The 25,512-nt window shown below is 41.4% G+C and overlaps 1 protein-coding gene across 3 annotated transcripts in view; it reads right to left on the bottom strand.

The window, feature by feature from the left end:
* LOC121578032 (phosphatase and actin regulator 2-like) overlaps positions 1-25,512 on the bottom strand; it is an 89,678-nt gene that overhangs the window by 63,095 nt on the left and 1,071 nt on the right. The window contains exon 1 of one of the 3 annotated variants that reach the window (XM_041892104.1): positions 14,135-14,207. The exons of 1 other annotated variant lie outside the window; for it this stretch is intronic. In XM_041892104.1, the coding sequence (XP_041748038.1) occupies positions 14,135-14,147 (13 nt within the window). In that variant the 5' untranslated portion in view covers positions 14,148-14,207. Of the gene's footprint in view, positions 1-872; positions 1,161-14,134; positions 14,208-25,512 lie in introns of those variants that run through there. One more of the 3 variants, XM_041892094.2, reaches the window with a different exon arrangement.

The raw sequence follows: 25,512 nt of genomic DNA, 5'->3' as shown, positions 1-25,512 counted from the left end.
AGCATTGTGGTTAGTATGCTACAGAAGTTGCATCCCTGATCCCCCCTGTTGAACATCTCCCACTGCATTCATTGTGCCAACATGCATTCAAACTTTCTTCACCACTCACATACTAACTTTGACATCAATAAAGTAATGTCTGTTTGCTTGAGCATGTTTGACCAACCGGGTATTGAACCCAGGTGGTCTTCAGGACTACTGTGTTATCCCACTGAGCTAAAGCCTTAAGGCATAAGCTCTTACATCTCAGTAAAGGTTAGGTTACTTATTATGTAGGCTAGCTTGTTAACCAAACCAATATGTCCCTGCTCTCTTTTGAAAAGACAACAGATGTGCTGATCAGTATCTCTCCCATTGAAGATGTAGTTGATAGCGCTATAACCGGTCAAAAGGTGAGCCAGAGCAGTGTGGTACTGGATTCTTTACGGCGCAATAAACTATTGCATAAACGATCTATGTTTTGCATGTATTCCAATTTGCATTGTAATTTAGCTGTGTCTGTGTAAAACAGGGTTCAAAGATTAGTAATTGTTGAGTCTCAATAGTTCCATCACTGATGACCATAACGTTAGCGATACAATGTATCGCATTCTTGTCAAAGTAAATGTTACTTTCGTTTCGTCTGATGGAAGACAATTGCTTCAACAGCTTGTTACATGTACATGCATTCAGAATCAGCTGCAATGATGTAACTGCATATGCACGAGCACATTGGAGTGATGGAAAATAAGACAGATCCTTTCCGGCAAACCAATTCAAACTTGTTGAAAAGGTACATTTCAACAGGGGCAAAGTTAGAGTGAAAATTGTCAGACATCGACATCTAAACAATAAGATAGCCGTATTCGCGTGAACGAGGAATGTAGACTCACCACCGCTCTCATTTTGAGACAAGGTAGAGACAGACGTCTGGCCCATTCTGTCTTCAATGGACCGCCAAAGCAACAATCACGCGGTCCCAGAGGATCTTTCACCACAAAATCGTCGCCATTGCATAATCCTAAAGTTCATTTCACCTACTTCAGGCAGTGGCCAATTGTTGGGTTAAAACTCTTGAAAAAACTTCGCTGGGTCTCAAAACCACTAATTCAGCTCAAGAATGCCTGTCATTATTTTATGCAGATTAGTCTACCACCCGTCAGAGATCGAGTGGAGGAAGTCTCTGTAGCCTACCTCCCCAACAGCCTACAACTGAGATGTAGATACCAGGATTTCATCCATACAGTATAGAAACATTTTTCTAACATTTTAGTGTTCTGATCTTGAAATGTATGGCAGTTTGATGTTTGCAAACATCAATCTCTAAAATCCAATAATCATGGCATTGTTTTTCTGTTTTTAACTTATGAAATCAACACATCTTCAAATAGGTATTTGAAAACTGAATAGAAAGTTAGTTTAATACTATATTTGGCCAATGGACATCTTAAATCTACGTATGGCTACCTGCACAACTGTCTTACACTGTTACAGCCATCTGAACTGTTCCTCTTAGGCTATGGTTTCCTGAGAAGAGGAACAAAGCCCTGAGTGAGCTATATGGTCAGTGGGTGGGGGCCTCTCAGGAAGGCTCTCCAATTCCTGCCCAGAGCTGACGGAAACCAGCCCTCTCCTGCCCCCAGACCCTCCCTGAGCATTGTCTCACAGGCAGCTACACTGTGAACGCTTCACCATAACCCATCTCCTCGTCCTCCCACCTCCTAAACCGTCCTCCTAAACTGTGTACAGTATCTCTGTTATTACAGCACACAAAGTCAGCGCTGTACAATGAGCATATGCTGTTACTTTGGCCCTAAATGCTAATACTAAACTAAGAGATCACCAGCCTTGAGCTAGTTCACACCACTTAAAAATACATCAAAGATGGCTGGCTCTATTTCCTTTCGAGGCATGAGGCTCAACCCCTAGGTGTATCTCAGTTGCAGTGAACTCGCTTTTGACAGCCCAAGGGCGATGTCATTCTGATGTCATAGTCCTCTGCAGGGGCCCTATGGCAGGGGCTCAGCTGACACTCTGGCTGTGTGATGTTAGCAGGAGATAAAATACCTTCACATACCAGAACATGGATATACTAAACCATCCAGCACTGACGAACACACTGATGACAGTATGAAAAATGTATGCACTCACTAACTGTAAATCGCTCTGGATAAGAGTGTCTGCTAAATGACTAAAATGTAAATGTAAATTACAGCCTACACGTTGAGTAAGAGCATTGCCATTGTACATACAGTGGGGAGAACAAGTATTTGATACACTGCCGATTTTGCAGGTTTTCCTACTTACAAAGCATGTAGAGGTCTGTAATTTTTATCATAGGTACACTTCAACTGTGAGAGACGGAATCTAAAACAAAAATCCAGAAAATCACATTGTATGATTTTTAAGTAATTAATTTGCATTTTATTGCATGACATAAGTATTTGATCACCTACCAACCAGTAAGAATTCCGGCTCTCACAGACCTGTTAGTTTTTCTTTAAGAAGCCCTCCTGTTCTCCACTTATTACCTGTATTAACTGCACCTGTTTGAACTCGTTACCTGTATAAAAGACACCTGTCCACACACTCAATCAAACAGACTCCAACCTCTCCACAATGGCCAAGACCAGAGAGCTGTGTAAGGACATCAGGGATAAAATTGTAGACCTGCACAAGGCTGGGATGGGCTACAGGACAATAGGCAAGCAGCTTGGTGAGAAGGCAACAACTGTTGGCACAATTATTAGAAAATGGAAGAAGTTCAAGTTGACGGTCAATCACCCTCGGTCTGGGGCTCCATGCAAGATCTCACCTTGTGGGGCATCAATGATCATGAGGAAGGTGAGGGATCAGCCCAGAACTACACGGCAGGACCTGGTCAATGACCTGAAGAGAGCTGGGACCACAGTCTCAAAGAAAACCATTAGTAACACACTATGCCGTCATGGATTAAAATCCTGCAGCGCACGCAAGGTCCCCCTGCTCAAGCCAGCGCATGTCCAGGCCCGTCTGAAGTTTGCCAATGACCATCTGGATGATCCAGAGGAGGAAAGGGAGAAGGTCATGTGGTCTGATGAGACAAAAATAGAGCTTTTTGGTCTAAACTCCACTCGCCGTGTTTGGAGGAAGAAGAAGGGTGAGTACAACCCCAAGAACACCATCCCAACCGTGAAGCATGGAGGTGGAAACATCATTCTTTGGGGATGCTTTTCTGCAAAGGGGACAGGACGACTGCACCGTATTGAGGGGAGGATGGATGGGGCCATGTATCGCGAGATCTTGGCCAACAACCTCCTTCCCTCAGTAAGAGCATTGAAGATGGGTCGTGGCTGGGTCTTCCAGCATGACAACGTCCCGAAACACACAGCCAGGGCAACTAAGGAGTGGCTCCGTAAGAAGCATCTCAAGGTCCTGGAGTGGCCTAGCCAGTCTCCAGACCTGAACCCAATAGAACATCTTTGGAGGGAGCTGAAAGTCCGTATTGCCCAGCGACAGCCCCGAAACCTGAAGGATCTGGAGAAGGTCTGTATGGAGGAGTGGGCAAAATCCCTGCTGCAGTGTGTGCAAACCTGGTCAAGACCTACAGGAAACGTATGATCTCTGTAATTGCAAACAAAGGTTTCTGTACCAAATATTAAGTTCTGCTTTTCTGATGTATCAAATACTTATGTCATGCAATAAAATGCAAATTAATTACTTAAAAATCATACAATGTGATTTTCTGGATTTTTGTTTTAGATTCCGTCTCTCACAGTTGAAGTGTACCTATGATAAAATCCTACTTACATGCTTTGTAAGTAGGAAAACCTGAAAAATCGGCAGTGTATCAAATACTTGTTCTCCCCACTGTATAGGGAAACTGTGAGTGTAGATACATTGTAATGCGCAAACTACTATATATAGAAGCTCAATTAAATAACTAATGTAATGCTGACATGAGGGATCATTAGAATCATGATTAACGACTTGAATGTACACTACCAGTCAAAAGTTTGGACACACCTACTCATTCAAGGGTCTTTCTTTATATTTACTATTTTTTACATTGTAGAATAATAGTGAAGACATCAAAACTATGAAATAACACATATGGAATCATGTAGTAACCAAAAGTGTTAAACAACTCAAAATATATTTTATATTTGAGATTCTTCAAATAGCCATCCTTTGCCTTGATGACAGCTTTGCACACTCTTGGCATTCTCTCAACCAGCTTCATGAGGTACTCACCTGGAATGCATTTCAATTAACAGGTGTGCCTTCTTAAAAGTTAATTTGTGGAATTTATTTCCTTCTTAATGCGTTTGAGCCAATCAGTTTTGTTGTGACAAGGTAAGGGGGGTATAAAGAAGATAGCCCTATTTGGTAAAAGACCAAGTCCATATTATGGCAAGAACAGCTCAAATAAGCAAAGAGATACGACAGTCCATCATTACTTTAAGACATGAAGGTCAGTCAATACGGAACATTTCAAGAACTTTGAACGTTTCTTCAAGTGCTGTTGCAAAAACCATCAAGCGCTATGATGAAACTGGCTCTCATGAGGACTAGGCCATTCCAAGACATTTAAATGTTACCCCTTAAACCACTCGAGTGTTGCTTTAGCAATATGCTTAGGGTCATTGTCCTGCTGGAAGGTGAACCTCCATCCCAGTCTCAAATCTCTGGAAGAATGAAACAGGTTTCCCTCAAGAATTTCCCTGTATTTAGCGCCATCCATCATTCCTTCAATTCTGACCAGTTTCCCAGTCCCTGCCGATGAAAAACATCCCCACAGCATGATGCTGCCACCACCATGCTTCACTGTGGGGATGGTGTTCTCGGGGTGAATAGAGGTGCTGGGTTTGCGCCAGACCTAGCGTTTTCCTAGATGGCCAAAAAGCTCAGTTTTAGTCTCATCTGACCAGAGTACCTTATTCCATATGTTTGGGGAGTCTCCCACATGCCTTTTGGCGAACACCAAACGTGTTTACTTATTTTTTTCTTTAAGCAATGGCTTTTTTCATGCCACTCTTCCATAAAGCCCAGCTCTGTGGAGTGTACGGTTTAAAGTGGTCCTATGGACAGATACTCCAATCTCCGCTGTGGAGCTTTGCAGCTCCTTCAGGGTTATCTTTGGTCTCTTTGTTGCCTCTGATTAATGCCCTCCTTGCCTGGTCCGTGAGTTTTGGTGGGCGGCCCTCTCTTGGCAGGTTTGTTGTGGTGCCATATTCTTTCAATCTTTTAATAATGGATTTAATGGCGCTCCGTGGGATGTTCAAAGTTTCGGATATATTTTTATAACCCAACCCTGATCTGTACTTCTCCACAACTTTGTCCCTGACCTGTTTGGAGAGCTCCTTGGTCTTCATGGTGCCACTTGCTTGGTGGTGTCCCTTGCTTAGTGGTGTTGCATATTCTGGGGCCTTTCAGAACAGGTGTATATATATACTGAGATCATGTGACAGATCATGTGACACTTAGATTGCACACAGGTGGACTTTATTTAACTAATTATATGACTTCTGAAGGTAATTGGTTGTACCATATCTTATTTAGGGGCTTCATAGCAAAGGGGGTGAATACATATGCACGTACCAATTTTCAGTTATTTTTTTTATATATTTCACTTCACCAATTTGGACTATTTTGTGTATGTCCATTACATGAAATCCAAATAAAAATCCATTTAAATTACAGGTTGTAATGCAACAAAATAGGAAAAACGCCAAGGGGGATGAATACTTTTGCAAGAAACTGTATGTGGACTGTTGGAAAGCATTCCAGGTGAAGCTGGTTGAGAGAATGCCAAGAGTGTGCAAAGCTGTCATCAAGTCAAAGGGTGGCTATTTGAAGAATCTCAAATCTCAAATATATTTTGATTTGTTTAACACTTTTTTGGTTACTACGTGATTCCATATGTGTTATTTCATTGTTTTGATGTCTTCACTATTATTCTACAATGTAGAGAATAGTAAAAAATAAATTAAAAACCCTTGAATGAGTAGGTGTGTCCAAACTTTTGACTGGTACTGTATGTACACAGTAGGGTCTATTGTGAGTTGATATATACAGAGTATCTGAGAGAGGCGGTAATAATCCATTGGCCTTTGCAGACTTTTTGGTTTAGGTGCAAGGCTGACATCTACTGTTCAATGAACAATCTTCTGTCAACAAGGATATTCTAGAAATCATACCATCAATTAATTTAACGCCAAAAAGCTATGAACAAATCTTTAAGTAAAAGGCAAAATCTTTAAGAAAAGTGTTACCAAAATGTCCCAAAGTACATAGAGAAACATAACATTAGCCTTATAATATCAAACACGAATCAAGGCTCATACATGCTTCTAACAAGTAAAGCATTGCCAGTCAGCTTTAAGTAAAGTGGTACATTGCTCTAGAGATGAAAGCCTGTCATGGCATAGGGAGGAAATCACTGAGTACTATAACCAAAGTGCAGTCTAAGTGCATATGGAAGACTAGATCTTCTACCACTCAACCTCTCCACAAGAACCCAAATACAGCCCCATGAATATATCAATGCTAATACACTTATCCCCCAGACAGCCCCACTACTTATCCCCTGTGCCTTCCTTCAGTTCCTTAATGTATTGATAGGAGATGTTGGGAACACATAGCCTACTTTTACAAATCACTAGGTAAATACTTTAAATACTAAGTTATAATCCGTACAAAAATGATATTGTTTCAATACGTGAAAGGTAATTCTGTATGGCCTAATCACTATTCTATTTTATTTATTCTATTTTATTTAACCTTTATTTAACTAGGCAAGTCAGTTAAGAACAAATTCTTATTTACAATGACGGCCAACCCCGGCCAAACCCAGACAACGCTGGGCCAATTGTGCGCCACCCTATGGGACTCCCAATTAAGGACAGATTGCGATACAGCCTGGAATAATAAATTACTACTCAGTATAATCCTAGTTATTCATTATGAAGAAGGCCCAGTAGTAGGAAGGGAAATGGATAATGGATATACAGTACCAGTCAAAAGTTTGGACACACCTACTCATTCAAGGGTTTTTCTTTATTTGTTATATTTTTTACATTGTAGAATAATAGTGAAGACATCAAAACTATGAAATAACACATATGGAATCATGTAGTAACCAAAAAAGTGTTAAACAAAACAACATATATTTTATATTTGAGATTCTTCAAATAGCCACCCTTTGCCTTGATGACAGCTTTGCACACTCTTGGCATTCTCTCAACCAGCTTCAACTGGAATGCTTTTCCAACAGTCTTGAAGGAGTTCCCACATATGCTGAGCACTTGTTGGCTGCTTATCCTTCACTCTACCATCCGACTCATCCAAGATCATCTCAATTGTGTTGAGGTCGTGGGATTGTGAAGGCCAGGTCATCTGATGCAGCACTCCATCACTCTCCTTCTTGGTCAAATAGCCCTTACACAGCCTGGAGGTGTGTTGGGTCATTGTCCTGTTGAAAAACAAATGATAGACTCACTAAGCCCAAACCAGATGGGATGGCGTATCGCTGCAGAATGCTGTGGTAGCCATGCTGGTTAAGTGTGCCTTGAATTCTAAATAAATCACAGACAATGTCACCAGCAAAGCACCCCCACACCATAACACCACCCCCTCCATGCTTTACGATGGGAACTACACATGCGGAGATCATCCGTTCACCCACACCGCATCTCACAAAGACACGGCGGTTGGAACCAAAAATCTCTATTTTGGACTCCAGACCAAAGGACACATTTCTACCGGTCTAATGTCCATTGCTCGTGTTTCTTGGCCCAAGCAGGTCTCTTCTACTTATTGGTGTCTTTTAGTAGTGGTTTCGTTGCAGCAATTCAACCATGAAGGCCTGATTCACACAGTCCCCTCTGAACAGTTGATGTTGAGATGTGTCTGTGACTTGAACTCTGTGAAGCATTTATTTGGGCTGCAATTTCTGAGGCTGGTAACTCTACTGAACTTATTCTCTGCAGCAGAGGTAACTCTGGGTCTTCCATTCCTGTGGCGGTCCTCATGAGAGCCAGTTCCATCATAGCGCTTGAAGGTTTTCCTTATTGACTGACCACCATGTCTTAAAGTAATGATGGACTGTCGTATCTCTTTGCTTATTTGAGCTGCATAATATGGACTTGGTCTTTTACCAAATAGGGCTATCTTCTGTATACCTTGTCACAACACAACTGATTGGCTCAAACGCATTAAGAAGGAAATAAATTCCACAAATTAACTTTTAAGAAGGCACACCTGTTAATTGAAATGCATTCCAGGTGAGTACCTCAGGAAGCTGGTTGAGAGAATGCCAAGAGTGTACAAAGCTTTCATCAAGGCAAAGGGTGGCTATTTGAAGAATGTCAAATATAAAATATATTTTGATTTGTTTAACACTTTTTTGGTTACTACATGATTCCACATGAGTTATTTCATAGTTTTGATGTCTTCACTGTTATTTTACAATGTAAAAAATTGTAATACTAAAGAAAAACCCTTGAATGAGTAGGTGTGTCCAAACTTTTGACTGGTAGTTCATTTCTTTATGTTACAGTATACCTCACTCATTGACTAATGGATTTATGTCTTTATGTTGTTACAGTATACCTCACTCATTGACTAATGGATATATGTCTTTATGTTGTTACAGTATACCTCACTCATTGACTAATAGATATATGTCTTTATGTTGTTACAGTATACCTCACTCATTGACTAATAGATTTATGTCTTTATGTTGTTACAGTATACCTCACTCATTGACTAATAGATATATGTCTTTATGTTGTTACAGTGTCCCTCACTCATTGGTCAGAAAGGTTGTAACAGTAACAGGATGTCCAAGTGGAGGAAAAAGGGAAAGAGTCATAAATGATTAACCAGCAATCTCAGCAAAAATACAAGATCATTATTGTTTATGTGCTTCTTTTAAGTTCTTCCTCTTTTTAGATGATTTCTTTATTAACCTCACATGCCGAGGTGAGTTGCAAAGTGTTTGTTAAACAGTGTTTTATATAACCTAGACTGCATCTGTCTAAAATGACGGTAAAACCATAGTTCTAATCTGTATTGTAGAGCAGAGAGTATCATACTTTGTGTATGATGTAGTCCACATTAACGTGAATATTTTCATAACAAATTTGATACATTCAGTGCTCCAAATCGAGATAGGTCCCAGACCTGTTCTGCATATAGATTAAGTGGAGCTGACATGGCCATTTGTCCATGCAGGTAATTGCTATTAGAGCCGAAGAGCAAAGGTCTAGCTTCTGTATCAAGCACTGGGATATAATGGGGTGGTCATTGAGTGTGTCTAGTTGCTAGTCAGTGAGTGCATTCAGATTACCGGCTGTAGTCCAGTACACTTTTATGTGCATTTATGTGATGGACCCATCTAACATTAGCTGTAATGGAGGTTTTTAAGAAATGATATATTCCATTACTGCATGACATTCCATAGCTAGCCACAGGTAAAAGGCTAAAATGACAATGTCATAATATGAGACAGAGAGGTGCAAGCATGTCCTCATTCCAGTGGAAAATACTTGATGGTAGTTGTGCATGCAACACAATTTTTTGAAAATGTCATAAAATTGAAACGACTATGTTTTGGATGTGCAATTTGCACCGTAGTTTGAATTGTCTCACCATTGTGGGACAATTCAAAGTATGCTGCAACCTCAACCTTTCATATAATTTTACATACACAAATCAAAAGTGATTACATACAAATACTGTATGTATGGTACAGTATACCTCATTCATTGACTAATGAGAAAACCCTAACATTGACATATCAGAATGGGTTACTTTACACACAGATTAGATTTGACCTTCTCCACAACCAAACTATTATTGAAACTGATATCAGTTACTTTATTACTTTGTTTGGATGGCAGGAATCTGTCATTATGGGACCACTTCACTTCCTACACTGGAATGTTGTACGTATACAAATCAATCCATGTCATCCTGTCAGTAAGTAGCTTCTTTTCCCTGGTCTGGATGGCTCTTCTTTTGAATTGTAGGCTGTTTAAAAATAGCTCAATGCAGAGAGAATTGAGAGCATTATATTTCACAGTGCAGAGACATCGGGGCTAATGATCACGTAAAGGTTCAATATGAGAGAGCGCAGAGTAGCAGCAGACGGCCAGAGACAGAGGTCTACCCACCCATCAAAATAAACCATGACGATGTAGGACTGTTTGTCTTCATTGAAAAATCATTACCACTATCTGTAGCAAATGACAGATCTGATCTTCCTCAATTGGAATCCAATTGTGTTTGTTCTGACATGTCATGCTGCTAAGCTTATGATGTGTTGTACATTAAAGATGTGCATTGGCTCAAAACCGTCGGCTTAGTGTCATTGATTTTCACGATTCTTACAGTTGCTTTGGCCCGTTGCACTGTACTAAACCCAGACGGGTCTGTTACTTCATATGCTGTCACACTGTACTAAACCCAGACGGGTCTGTTACTTCATATGCTGTCACACTGCACTAAACCCAGACTGGCCTGTTACTTCATATGCTGTCACACTGTACTAAACCCAGACGGGTCTGTTACTTCATATGCTGTCACACTGCACTAAACCCAGACTGGCCTGTTACTTCATATGCTGTCACACTGCACTAAACCCAGACTGGCCTGTTACTTCATATGCTGTCACACTGTACTAAACCCAGACTGGCCTGTTACTTCATATGCTGTCACACTGTACTAAACCCAGACTGGCCTGTTACATCATATGCTGTCACACTGCACTAAACCCAGACTGGCCTGTTACTTCATATGCTGTCACACTGTACTAAACCCAGACTGGTATGTTACTTCATATGCTGTCACACTTTACTAAACCCAGACTGGCCTGTTACTTCATATGCTGTCACACTGTACTAAACCCAGACTGGCCTGTTACTTCATATGCTGTCACACTGCACTAAACCCAGACTGGCCTGTTACTTCATATGCTGTCACACTGTACTAAACCCAGAATGGCCTGTTACTTCATATGTTGTCACACTTTACTAAACCCAGACTGGCCTGTTACTTCATATGTTGTCACACTTTACTAAACCCAGACTGGCCTGTTACTTCATATGCTGTCACACTGTACTAAACCCAGACTGGTATGTTACTTCATATGCTGTCACACTGTACTAAACCCAGACTGGTATGTTACTTCATATGTTGTCATACTGTACTAAACCCAGACTGGCCTGTTACATCATATACTGTCACACTGTACTAAACCCAGACTGGCCTGTTATTTCATATGCTGTCACACTGCACTAAACCCAGACTGGCCTGTTACTTCATATGCTGTCACACTGTACTAAACCCAGACTGGCCTGTTATTTCATATGCTGTCACACTGTACTAAACCCAGACTGGCCTGTTACTTCATATGCTGTCACACTGCACTAAACCCAGACTGGCCTGTTACTTCATATGCTGTCAATCAATCAATCAATCAATTTTATTTTATATAGCCCTTCGTACATCAGCTAATATCTCGAAGTGCTGTACAGAAACCCAGCCTAAAACCCCAAACAGCTAGTAATGCAGGTGTAGAAGCACGGTGGCTAGGAAAAACTCCCTAGAAAGGCCAAAACCTAGGAAGAAACCTAGAGAGGAACCAGGCTATGAGGGGTGGCCAGTCCTCTTCTGGCTGTGCCGGGTGGAGATTATAACAGAACCATACCAAGATGTTCAAAAATGTTCATAAGTGACAAGCATGGTCAAATAATAATCAGGAATAAATCTCAGTTGGCTTTTCATAGCCGATCATTAAGAGTTGAAAACAGCAGGTCTGGGACAGGTAGGGGTTCCATAACCGCAGGCAGAACAGTTGAAACTGGAATAGCAGCAAGGCCAGGCGGACTGGGGACAGCAAGGAGTCACCACGGCCGGTAGTCCCGACGTATGGTCCTAGGGCTCAGGTCTCTCAGTTGGCTTTTCATAGCCGATCATTAAGAGTTGAAAACAGCAGGTCTGGGACAGGTAGGGGTTTCGTAACCGCAGGCAGAACAGTTGAAACTGGAATAGCAGCAAGGCCAGGCGGACTGGGGACAGCAAGGTGTCAGCATGCCCGGTAGTCCTGACGTATGGTCCTAGGGCTCAGGTTCTCAGAGAGAAGAGAGAACGAGAGAATTGTACTAAACCCAGACTGGCCTGTTACTTCATATGTTGTCACACTGCACTAAACCCAGACTGGCCTGTTACTTCATATGTTGTCATACTGTACTAAAGCTGTTTCAATTACAAGTTCAATTGAAAGGGCAACATAAGACCAGAAAAAATTACATTTGTAAGACTGCATTGGTTAATTCCCCAATGGAAGTAGTATCACATTTCCCGCCATTAAGTACATCTATTCTGGGATAGGGTTGGTTGTGACTGAATAAACAGACTTGCAGCATTAGGAATGCCACAGGGAAGTTGAGAAATCAGTTTTGTGAAGTAAACAAATGTGTCAGCAGATCCTATCAATCACTGTAAATGACTTTAGCCTTGTCGAGCATTGGGGTTTTCTACGTCACTACGACACTGCTGAATCACTGTGGTCTGAGGCTATGCAAATGTAGACAACCTGACTCGTATACAAATGTTGTTTTGCATTGTAAAACACAGATTGAAGAACACAATCTACTGTTAAGAATCCACCTGGACCATTTGAAATCATGTGTAAAGAAATATATATAATGTACCTATAATAGACTCACAAAGTCATGACATATGGCTTCGTATCTTATCTTTCTATACATCACAGCATAGATGTTTCCTACTGCAGTATTATCACAGGTGAACTTGACTTATATTTCTGTCTGGGCGATCTATGTACCTAGCCCTCCTTGTCAGTCCAATTTCTCCACTACAAGTTGTATTTGAACAGGAGTTATGACATGAGTTAATACACAGTCAAATGTTATGACATTAATTAATAGATACAGTGAAATGTTATGACATTCACAGAGTGTGGCAAACTTAATTAAACATATAAAATGGCATTGACTAAATAGACTGACTGTAATCCACTACAAGAGACTGAGTCACCATACCCTGTCACTAGCTATGACTATATGATGAAGATGATGAGGATGCATATAATATTATTAGAGGTAATCTCTCGAAGTGATAAGGCTTTATGTTTATCTTTAAATAATCAAATAAGTAATAATAATAATAATAATAATAATAATAATAATAATAATATGCCATTTAGCAGACGCTTTTATCCAAAGCGACTTACAGTCATGCGTGCATACATTTTTGTGTATGGGTGGTCCCGGGGATCGAACCCACTACCCTGGCGTTACAAGCGCCGTGCTCTACCAGATGAGCTACAGAGGACCACAAAACAAACAAACCAGGTTTCGAAACAATTGAGGCACAAGCCAAGTCATTTATACAACTCTAATCTAACAAAATCACATTACAGGAATGGGTTTTTGCCTGGCAGTGTTTCCTAAACAGCTGATCTGCATACACAGAGGGAAAGTCATAAAGTTCCTCTTCAATAAGCTTGCACAGCAGAGTAGATAGCAATCACAACTGGCTCTAGGCTACCCTCTTCATGCATAGTCCAAGGGCAATTTATCCAACATAGAACATTTAGAGAACTGCTAATACCAACTACTGTAACAGCAAAACACACAACAATCACAAAGACAAGAAATTATCTCTCACACACAGACACACACAAATACATACAGAAACACAGAAACACACACAGACACACAGAAACACAGACACATAGACACACATTAATACACACAGACACACAGAAACACAGACACACAAATACACACACACACAGAAACACAGACACACATTAATACACACAGACACACAGAAACACAGACACACAAATACACACACTCACAGAAACACAGACAGACACAGAAACACAGACAGACACAGAAACACAGACAGACACAGAAACACAGACAGACACAGAAACACACACACAAACACAGACACACAGAGAAACATAGACACACAGAGAAACATAGACACACAGAGAAACATAGACACACAGAGAAACATAGACACACAGAGAAACATAGACACACAGAGAAACATAGACACACAGAGAAACATAGACACACAGAGAAACATAGACACACAGACACACAGCGAGACACACAGACTAAAGGGCACTCACGAGCATGCTCCATGACTGGAAGAAAATGATCACCATGAGCTGATCCTTTCTATTCCTCATAACTCTCGTTCCCTCCCTCTTTCTCTCCCTCCCTCCCGTTCTCCTCCTCCCCCTCTCTCTTTAGCTCCCTCCCTCTCTCCCTCTAACCCTTCCCGTGCAGGGAGCTGGCTCTCTGATGTCCATCAGTCTTCCTTGCTGCCTGCCTCTCTGCAGTGGACCTGACAATGAAGCAGCCCAGTGAGCACGGGGGGGGGGACACAACACCCATTACTCCCATTAAGGCCTGATTGAGCCAGTCGGGAACCATCAAATGGAACCTCCCTGTCCACTGGGGCTTTAAGCTGCAGCCTGAGGCCTCAGGGACCATCAATAAAGCCAGACTAATTTAATTACTGCTATTCACCTAAAATGTTTTATTTTCTCTGCACCCCAGACTCCATGTGTCAATACCTATCACGATGTTAAGAGGCAGAATGGAAAGTTATGTGAGGATGCTTGATGGTTGAAGTCGGTGAACAAGTGGGTTTGAGGGCTGTGTGGAAAATCTCTGAAAAAATGTTCTAAAAGGAATGAGTCATATTAGCTCATATTCTTCTCTCTGGCAACATACACTTTAGAGTGGGCTTTCAGAGAAAAACCACTTGAGGGTATTTGGATCTCTGGCTCAGCCAGGAGTCTATAAGAAGGCTGTAAATGGAATTGCACTATAGAATGAGCATAGGAAGCCTGGGCAGGTAATGGTATACTTCATTGTTAGGCTAATCTCTCATGGACAGATGCACGTAACCTAATCGAGAATCTGACGATATAAGGCAAGATTTTAGTTCTGGGTGTCCTAGATTATTGTTAGGCTATTGACAAGATAACGACTGCAAGTGCTGCCACTTACAGTGCCTTGCAAAAGTATTCATCCCCCTTGGCGTTTTTCCTATTTTGTTGCATTTCAACCTGTAATTTAAATGGATTTTTATTTGGATTTCATGTAATGGACATACACAAAATAGTCCAAATTGGTGAAGTGAAATATAAAAAATAAATAACAGAAAAGTGGTGTGTGCATATGTATTCAGAAGTCACATAATTAGTTATATAAAGTCCACCTGTGTGCAATCTAAGTGTCACATGATCTCAGTATATATATACACCTGTTCTGAAAGACCCCAGAGTCTGCAACACCACTAAGCAAGGGGCACCACCAAGCAAGTGGCACCATGAAGACCAAGGAGCTCTCCAAACAGGTCAGGGACAAAGTTGTGGAGAAGTACAGATCAGGGTTGGGTTATAAAAAAAATATCCGAAACTTTGAACATCCCACGGAGCACCTTTAAATCCATTATAAAAAAATGGAAAGAATATGGCACCACAACAAACCTGCCAAGAGAGGGCCGCCCACCAAAACTCACGGACCAGGCAAGGAGGGCATTAATCAGAGGCAACAAAGATACCAAAGATAACCCTGAAGGAGCTGCAAAGCTCCACAGCGGAGATTGGAGTATCTGTCCATAGGACCATTTTAAGCCATACACTCCACAGAGCTGGGCATTACGGAAGAGTGGCCAGAAAAAATACATTGCTTAAAGAAGAAAATGGGCAAACACGTTTGGTGGCACCATCATGCTGTGGGGATGTTTTTCATCGGCAGGGACTGGGAAACTGGTCAGAATTGAAGGAATGATGGATGGCGCTAAATACAGGGAGAAACCTCTTTCAGTCTTCCAGAGATTTGAGACTGGGATGGAGGTTCACCTTCCAGCAGAACAATGACCCTAAGCATACTGCTAAAGCAACACTCGAGTGGTTTAAGGGGTAACATTTAAATGTCTTGGAATGGCCTAGTCAAATCTCAGACCTCAATCCAATTGAGAATCTGTGGTATGACTTAAAGATTGCTGTACACCAACGGAACCCATCCAACTTGAAGGAGCTGGAGCAGTTTTGCCTTGAAGAATGGACAAAAATCCCAGTGGCTAGATGTGCCAAGCTTATAGAGACATACCCCAAGAGACTTGCAGCTGTAATTGCTGCAAAAGTTGGCTCTACAAAATATTGACTGAATAGTTATGCACGCTCAAGTTTTCTGTTTTTTTGTCTTATTTCTTGTTTGTTTCACCCAAAAAATATTTTGCATCTTGAAAGTGGTAGGCATGTTGTGTAAATCAAATGATACAAACCCCCAAAAATTCTATTTTAATTCCAGGTTGTAAGGCAACAAAATAGGAAAAATGCCAAGGGGGTGAATACCTTCGCAAGCCACTGTACGTATTTCACTCAAAACCTGATAAGGTAGCTAGTGGCTGAAGAGCCGTGGGGATTGAGATGAGAAGAGGCCTCCAAGGCTTCAAAGAGCTGCCAAGTCCTTAGCCCTTTATGGTCCTAACAAGTCCTTAGCTCTTTATGGTCCTAACAAGTCCTTAGCCCTTTATGGTCCTAACCAGTCCTTAGCCCTTTATGGTCCTAACAAGTCCTTAGCCCTTTATGGTCCTAACCAGTCCTTAGCCCTTTATGGTCCTAACAAGTCCTTAGCCCTTTATGGTCCTAACCAGTCCTTAGCCCTTTCTGGTCGTAACAAGTCCTTAGCCCTTTATGGTCCTAACCAGCTCTTAGCCCTTTATTGTCCTAACCAGCCCTTAGACCTTTATGGTCCCTAACAAGTCATTAGCCCTTTATGGTCCCTAACAAGTCATTAGCCCTTTATGGTCCCTAACAAGTCATTAGCCCGTTATGGTCCCTAACAAGTCATTAGCCCTTTATGGTCCCTAACAAGTCATTAGCCCTTTATGGTCCCTAACAAGTCATTAGCCCGTTATGGTCCCAACAAGTCCTTAGCCGTTTATGGCCCCTATCAACCTTGATGACTAATTTAGAACATCATGTAAATTTATAGAAACCTAAACAAGGTGCCAACTTGTGCCTTGCTAACTCTCCCTGATGGTGCTACAACTGAACTGCAGTATTACAGCAGCTGCGTATACTCAATGCTCACATAGGTCATATTTGAGAGTCAAAGTCCATGTTACATTTCTGCCAGTGTTTCAACACATGATGTAATTGAATATATTTAATCATTATTGTGTGAACAGCATTATTACAAGTTACAGTGCATTCGGAAAGTACTCAGACCCCTTGACTTTTTCCACATTTTGTTACGTTACAGCCTTGTTCTAAAATTGATTAAATCGTTTTTTTCCCTCATCAATCTACACACAATACCCCATAATGACAAATACATTTTTGCAAATGAATAAAAAATACAAAAATGAAATATTACATTTACATAAGTATTCAGACCCTTTACTCAGTACTTTGTTGAAGCACCTTTGGCAGCGATTACAGCCACAAGTCTTCTTGGGTATGACACTACAAGCTTGGCACACCTGTATTTGGTGAGTTTCTCCCATTCCTCTCTGCAGATCCTCTCAAGCTCTGTCAGGTTGGATGGGGAGCGTCGCTGCACAGCTATTTTCAGGTCTCTCCAGAGATGTTCAATCGGGTTCAAGTCCGGGCTCTGGCTGAGCCACTCAAGGACATTTAGAGACTTGTCCCAAAGCCACTCCTGCGTTGTCTTGGCTGTGTGCTTAAGGTTGTTGTCCTGTTGGAAGGTGAACCTTCGCTCCAGTCTGAGGTCTTGAGTGCTCTGGAGCAGGTTTTCATCAAGGATCTCTCTGTACTTTGCTCCATTCATCTTTCCCTCAATCCTGACTAATCTCCCAGTCCCTGCCACTGAAAAATATCCCCACAGCATGATGCTGCCACCACCATGCTTCACCGTAGGGATGGTGCCAGATTTCCTCCAGGCGTGACTCTTGGCATTCAGGCCAAAGAGTTCAATCTTGGTTTCATCAGACCAGAGAATCTTGTTTCTCATGGTCTGAGAGTCCTTTAGGTGCCTTCTGGCAAACTCCAAGCGGGCTGTAATGTGGCTTCCGTCTGGCCACTCTACCGTAAAGGCCTGATTGGTGGAGTACTGCAGAGATGGTTGTCCTTCTGGAAGGTTCTCCCATCTCCACAGAGAAACTCTGGAGCTGTGTCAGTGACCATCAGGTTCTTGGTCACCTCCCTGACCAAGGCCCTTCTCCCCCGATTGCTCAGTTTGGCCGGGCAGCCAGCTCTAGGAAGAGTCTTGGTGGTTCCAAACTTCTTCCATTTAAGAATGATGGAGGCCACTGTGTTCTTGGGGACCTTCAATACTGCAGAAATGTTTTGGTACCCTTCCCCAGATCTGTGCCTCGACACAATCCTGTCTCGGAGCTCTACGGACAGTTCCTTCGACCTCATGGCTTGGTTTTTGCTCTGACATGCACTGTCAACTGTGGGACCTTATATAGACAGGTGTGTGCATTCCAAATAATGTCCAATCAAATGAATTTACCACTACTGGACTTCAATCAAGTTGTAGAAACATCTCAAGGATAATCAATGGAAACAGGATGCACCTGAGCTCAATTTCGAGTCTCATAGCAAAGGGTCTGAATACTTATGTAAATAAGGTTTTTCTGTTTTTTATTTTTAATACATTTACAAACATTTCTAAAAACCTGTTTTTGCTTCGTCATTATTGGGTATTGTGTGTAGATTGATTTTTAAAAAATGTAATCCATTTGAGAATAAGGCCATTAATATCCGCAAGACCAACAGGACATGGAGGATATTGTCAACATGATGTACAGTGCGGGTATTAATGACCTACAGTGTGACATTAACTGAGCTGGGTTACTGTTTGACAACTGGATCAGCTCGTGTGGGATGGAAATTGCATTGCAACCCTGAACATAGTTTTGACAGTGACAGCGGAAACAACTTTGTATTTTTAGACTCTTTAAGAAATGATAAACACAGTGAGCCACTGACCTGGCACAGTCAGGTTGTTGTGTAACTTAAAGTCACACTGTACCGTACTTAGTTTCACTAAGTTGGAATTTATAATCCATGGTCATTGAAAAAGTATGACATGTGGCTGCAGAATAGATGCAGACATATTCCATTTTATAACTCGACCCATGATGAGGATGAGTCATTACTATATATCTATAAAGACATCAAAACAAAATACAAAATGTATAAGCATGGAAATCAGTGATGAAAGACCCCTCTTACAAAGATATTCAGGACAGCATGGAAATCAGTGATGAAATACCCTTTGTGTGTTTGATGCTGAGTCTTTTGACATCACTGTCTCACAGGGCCACAATTTTGCATTCAAGAGAGCACTTTACACTTGGAAACATGAGCAAGGAAGATGTTCGAGATGTTTTCCCTGCCTCCCCCACAGGTCAGTGGGGGTAAACCCAGGAATAGATGTCTGCTCATGTCGCTGCCTGAGGTACAGGCTCAATAATACTTATTTACTGTAACGTTATGCTGAACACTTCATAATGGCAGGCCCTTCAAAACCGAGCAGATATTGAAGTTTGAACTTTAATGAGTTGGGTGAAAATCCTTGTCCTCTGTCTTTATCCCAGAAGCGTCCCTCTATATGTGTTGATCATCACAACTCAAGATGAGGATATGACTAAAAAACATTGACAATGAAACAGGAATGTAGTGGATCTGGAATGAATATCTGCTCTCAAATTAGACATCAGCCAGGTCCTCAAATCCATGGGCGGATATGATCGACAGCAGAGGGAAGATCATTTCAGGGGAAGGGAATTATGTAATGTTGTTCAGTGGCATTGAAATAGTCCCAGCCAGCTAGAGACAAATTAATATTGCGCTTCAGCCGAAATCACTCTTAAATGTTCTTAGTTAGAGGCAGCCACCTGTACCCACACAGCTGCCTGTACAGATATACTGTATATGGCATATCATGTTCTAATTCTATTTTTATGGCCAACTGCTTAAATTACCCCTCTTTCACTTTCAGTTACTCTCTGGCACTTTCCAAGTCTTCCCAGTCTAGGGACTGATTACTGTAAAAGGAAAAAGCTCACTTCCCTTGGCTCCACTCTGCCAACACTGCAGTGAATACAGGTCCTTGTGAAGGGTTGTACTTTCCCAGAAAATGGGTTTACCTTAACTAATCCAGCTGTAACCATGTATAGTAATTAACACACAAACATAGCATGTTTTGATGTTCATTGATACTATCTTACCAGAACAGTTAGGCTTGTTGAAAAACCGACAAGACTCCTACAGTACAAACTCTCTCAGAATGTAGTCTGAGAATCTTTTACATGACATACAATATACCACACATTGATAATGACCTGGCTATGATTGAATGCAATGCTGGATATGTTGGAAACACAATTATGACCAGCTGCATTGTGTTAAATACAGGCAATAGCAAAAGGCCACAGAAAGTCTGATACGTTGTAATTTGGAGTGTCAAATTCAAACTGAATGTCTATTTTGGGAGTATTGTACAGAAAGGGTACAATATGCACAGCATGCTACACTGCCTGCCTCCCTGACTGTGTAGTTACATTACTAATTAGTGTAGGGAGGGACAGTATTCGACCCCTCACTGATTCTGAAGGGGCAAAAACCTAAAATGATCACAACAAATCTTTATCTCCCAGAGATTCTCTAAAAGTCTGAAACCCCTTCGATTATTATATGAGACAGCAAAACAACTCTGAGTTGGAAAGGTCAGAAGTACTAAAATGAGTTCTTATTAAGCAAAACAATATATAAATGGTATATTAATTAGATACTTTCCATGTAGGCCTTTATTGTGGTGATGTGTGGCCCTGTACTGTTATGTTTATAAGAAGACCACATACTGTATATATTTATAAACTGGGTGGTTCCAGCCCTGAATGCTGATTGGCTGAAAGCCGTGGTATATGAGACCGTATACCCCTGATATGACAAATAATTTAATTTTACTGTTCTAATTACATTGATAACCCGTTTATAATAGCAATAAGGAACCTCAGGGTTTTGTGAAAAAAGTTAATTTGTGGAATTTATTTCCTTCTTAATGCGTTTGAGCCAATCGGTTGTGTTGTGACAAGGTAGGGAGGGTATACAGAAGATAGCCCTATTTGGTAAAAGACCAAGTCCATATTATGGCAAGAACAGCTCAAATAAGCAAAGAGAAACAACAGTCCATCATTACTTTAAGACATGAAGGTCAGTCAATACGGAACATTTCAAGAACTTTGAAAGTTTCTTCAAGTGCAGTCGCAAAAACCATCAAGCGCTATGATGAAAGTGGCTCTCATGAGGACCGCCACAGGAATGGAAGACCCAGATTTACCTCTGCTGCAGAGGTTCATTAAAGTTACCAGTCTCAGAAATTGCAGCCCAAATAAATGCTTAACAGAGTTCAAGTAACAGACACATTTCAACATCAACTGTTCAGAGGAGACTGTGTGAATCAGGCCTTCATTGTTGAATTGCTGCAACGAAACCACTACTAAAGGACACCAATAAGAAGAAGAGACTTGCTTGGGCAAAGAAACACGAGCAATGGACATTAGACCGGTGGAAATGTGTCCTTTGGTCTGGAGTCCAAATTGGAGCTTTTTTTGGTTCCAACCGCCGTGTCTTTATGAGATGCGGTGTGGGTGAACGGATGATCTCTGCATGTGTAGTTCCCACCATAAATCATGGAGGAGGAGGTGTTATGGTGTGGGGGTGCTTTGCTGGTGACACTGTCTGTGATTTATTTAGAATTCAAGGCACACTTTACCAGCATGGCTACCACAGCATTCTGCATCGATACGCCATCCCATCTGGTTTGGGCTTAGTGGGACTATCATTTGTTTTCAACAGGACAATGACCCAACACACCTCCAGGCTGTGTAAGGGCTATTTGACCAAGAAGGAGAGTGGTGGAGTGCTGCATCAGATGACCTGGCCTCCACAATCCCCCGACCTCAACCCAATTGAGAGGGTTTGGGATAAGTCAGACCGCAGAGTGAAGGAAAAGCAGCCAACAAGTGCTCAACGTATGTGGGAACTCCTTCAAGACTGTTGGAAAAGCATTCCAGGTGAAGCTGGTTGAGAGAATGCCAAGAGTGTGCAAAGCTGTCATCAAGGCAAAGGGTGGCTATTTGAAGAATCTCAAATATAAAATGTATTTTGATTTGTTTAACACTTTTTTGGTTACTACATGATTCCATATGTGTTATTTCATAGTTTTGATGTCTTCACTATTATTCTACAATGTAACAAATAGTGAAAATAAAGAAAAACCCTTGAATGAGTAGGTGTGTCCCCTGTAGCTCAGTTGGTAGAGCATGGCGCATGCAAGGCCAGGGTTGTGGGTTCGTTTCCCACGGGGGGCCAGTATGAAAATGTATGCACTCACTAACTGTAAGTCGCTCTGGATAAGAGCGTCTGCTAAATGACTAAAATGTAAATTGTGTGTCCAAACTTTTGACTGGTAGTGTGTGTGTGTATATATATATATATATATATAAGTATACATATACTCTACCCTTTTCAAAACAAGTTGGCCTGAGTTACAACTGAGATACAACAGACACAGGAAATAAGATCCACCAAAAGGAGCTTTCCCCCCCTCTTCTGGCTATTTGAGAAACTACCAGACAATAGCCAGCATTTCCTGCCATTACTCTACATGTGTTATCACACTTCCTGTTGCGATAAAGTGCAAAGAATGTTATTTTATTAACAGGGGAAGGCAATATCACACAGACACCAACCGGCAGACTTCGGCTAGATACAGACTATGATAATATACAGATGTAGAATCTTAATTTGATCACCCAGTTGCAGGAGGAGTTTCCTGCAATGCAGGACATTTAAAACATGTAGTGTATTTGAGGTTTAAAAAGGCTTCCGAAGATTGTAATTTCCACTTTGAAATTTCAAGACTTGATTTTCCCTTACGAAAAATGTATCAACCCCTACAAATGTATAATCCACATAATCATTCACATTTCCTGTTGCTGCAGGGTTATTTTCCTGCTGTAGCAAACTGGCTCAAATTAAGATCTTACACCTGTACTGTAGCATGCATGAATTCAAGACCTACTTAATTAGACTACTCCGAAAGGGCAGATGGACAGAAGTGGTAAACAAAGTTGACTGATGACAGGAAGTGGACTGTCAGTAGAGATAATGTACTGATGTGATATTTGATAGAGGAGGCATGTTAAAGCTGGTGACTAATGTCAGTAAATTGTTAGCAAAAGCCTTGACATTGTACGTACTGTATGAGAACATTATGACCACATCAATGCCCTTGTGAAATATGTAAACATTGTCACACCTGTGTTGGTTAAATCAAGAAATAATACAGATATGGTGTTCATACTGCACTTCTGAACAATATGGAATATCTCACAAACAAAGTCCTTCTTCCCTAACCATCTATGGAAAATCATCTTTGTGGAATAAAGAACATGGCCTTTACTGTGACGATTAACAGCCCATTCTCACCAGAGCCTATTCAACTTCAGAGGAACACAGCTCCATAGGACATCAAGACTAGAGGCGTTATAGCTCTTTGAAGATCTGTGCACTTTGCAGAAATTACAACAGGAAACCACTGCAGCATTGGGGACCTCAGTTCTATGTAAAGGCCATTCTAGAGAAGGGGCCTCAGCAACTTCTCTCTTGGAAACGTGATCTCATGATGTTATCTTTGTCATTGTCAGTTCATGACATCAAGTACATAAATTCATTGAAAAACATGAGGGAAATCATAATTCATGATTGATTGTTAATCAGCAACAACAAATGATACATTGTTGGACTTTTTATGTCTAGGCCTGTCTAGATTAGATAGAAAACATAAATGTAGGTGTTGAAAAGGCCTTGCGTGTTTAAAACAAATATATATACAGTACCAGTTTGGACACACCTACTCATTCAAGGGTTTTCTTTATTGTGACTATTTTCTACATTGTAGAATAATAGTGAATATAGAGGCAAAAGAAACCTATTTAGGCGACGTGCTGGCTAACGGAGTAGAACACTTGAAAAAGAAAAGGAGAGCCGCACACTCTAGGAGCTCAGATGCCATAATTTAATAACCTAATAACCAACGTTTCGACAGACAAGCTGTCTTCATCAGAGTCTAATGACAAACACTGCGGGTCATTAGTTTATATAGTGTAAGGACACACGCAGGTGTCTGTAATCATGGCCGGGTGTGGCCTGATAGCATTGGTTAATTCACAGATAAACAGAACATACATATTTTCACTATTTGTTACATTGTAGAATAATAGTGAAGACATCAAAACTATGAAATAACACATATGGAATCATGTAGTAACCAAGAAAGTGTTAAACAAATCAAATTATATTATATATATTTGAGATTCTTCAAATAGCCACCCTTTGCCTTGATGACAGCTTTGCACACTCTTGGCATTCTCTCAACCAGCTTCAACTGGAATGCTTTTCCAACAGTCTTGAAGGAGTTCCCACATATGCTGAGCACTTATTGGCTGCTTTTCCTTCACTCTGCGGTCTGATTTATCCCAAACCATCTCAATTGGGTTGAGGTCAGGGGATTGTGGAGGCCAGGTCATCTGATTCAGCACTCCACCACTTTCCTTCTTGGTCAAATAGCCCTTACACATCCTGTAGGTGTGTTGGGTCATTGTCCTGTTGAAATACAAATGATAGTCCCACTAAGCCCAAACCAGATGGGATGGCATATCGCTGCAGAATGCTGTGGTAGCCATGCTGGTTAAGTGTGCCTTGAATTCTAAATAAATCACAGACAGTGTCACCAGCAAAGTACCCCCACACCATAACACATTTTTACATTTACATTTTAGTCATTTAGCAGACGCTCTTATCCAGAGCGACTTACAGTTAGTGAATACATCTTTTTATTTATTTTTATTTATTTTTTTATACTGGCCCCCCGTGGGAATCAAACCCACAACCCTGGCGTTGCAAACGCCATGCTCTATCAACTGAGCTACATCCCTGCCGGCCATTCCCTCCCCTACCCTGGACGACGCTGGGCCAATTGTGCGCCGCCCATGAGTCTCCCGGTCGCGGCCGGCTGCGACAGAGCCTGGATTCGAACCAGGATCTCTAGTGGCACAGTTAACACTGCGATGCAGTGCCTTAGACCACTGCGCCACTCCTCCATGCTTTACGGTGGGAACTACACATGCGGAGATCATCCGTTCACCCACACCGCGTCTCACAAAAACACGCCGGTTGGAACCAAAAATCTCCAATTTGCCAAAGGGTAAATTTCCACCGGTCTAATGTCCATTGCTTGTGTTTCTTGGACCAAGCAAGTCTCTTCTTCTTATTGGTGTCATTTAGTAGTGGTTTCTTTGCAGCAATTCGACCATGAAGGCCTGATTCACACAGTCCCCTCTGAACAGTTGATGTTGAGATGTGTCTGTGATTTGAACTCTTTTAAGCATTTATTTGGGCTGCAATCGCTGGTAACTCTAATGAACCTCTGCAGCAGAGGTAAATCTGGA

This window comes from Coregonus clupeaformis, chromosome 1 (assembly GCF_020615455.1).
Source record: "Coregonus clupeaformis isolate EN_2021a chromosome 1, ASM2061545v1, whole genome shotgun sequence".
Classification (NCBI taxonomy): domain Eukaryota; kingdom Metazoa; phylum Chordata; class Actinopteri; order Salmoniformes; family Salmonidae; genus Coregonus; species Coregonus clupeaformis.
The sequence above is the reverse complement of the archived record's forward strand: the minus strand, read 5'-3'. Positions and strand labels throughout refer to the sequence as shown.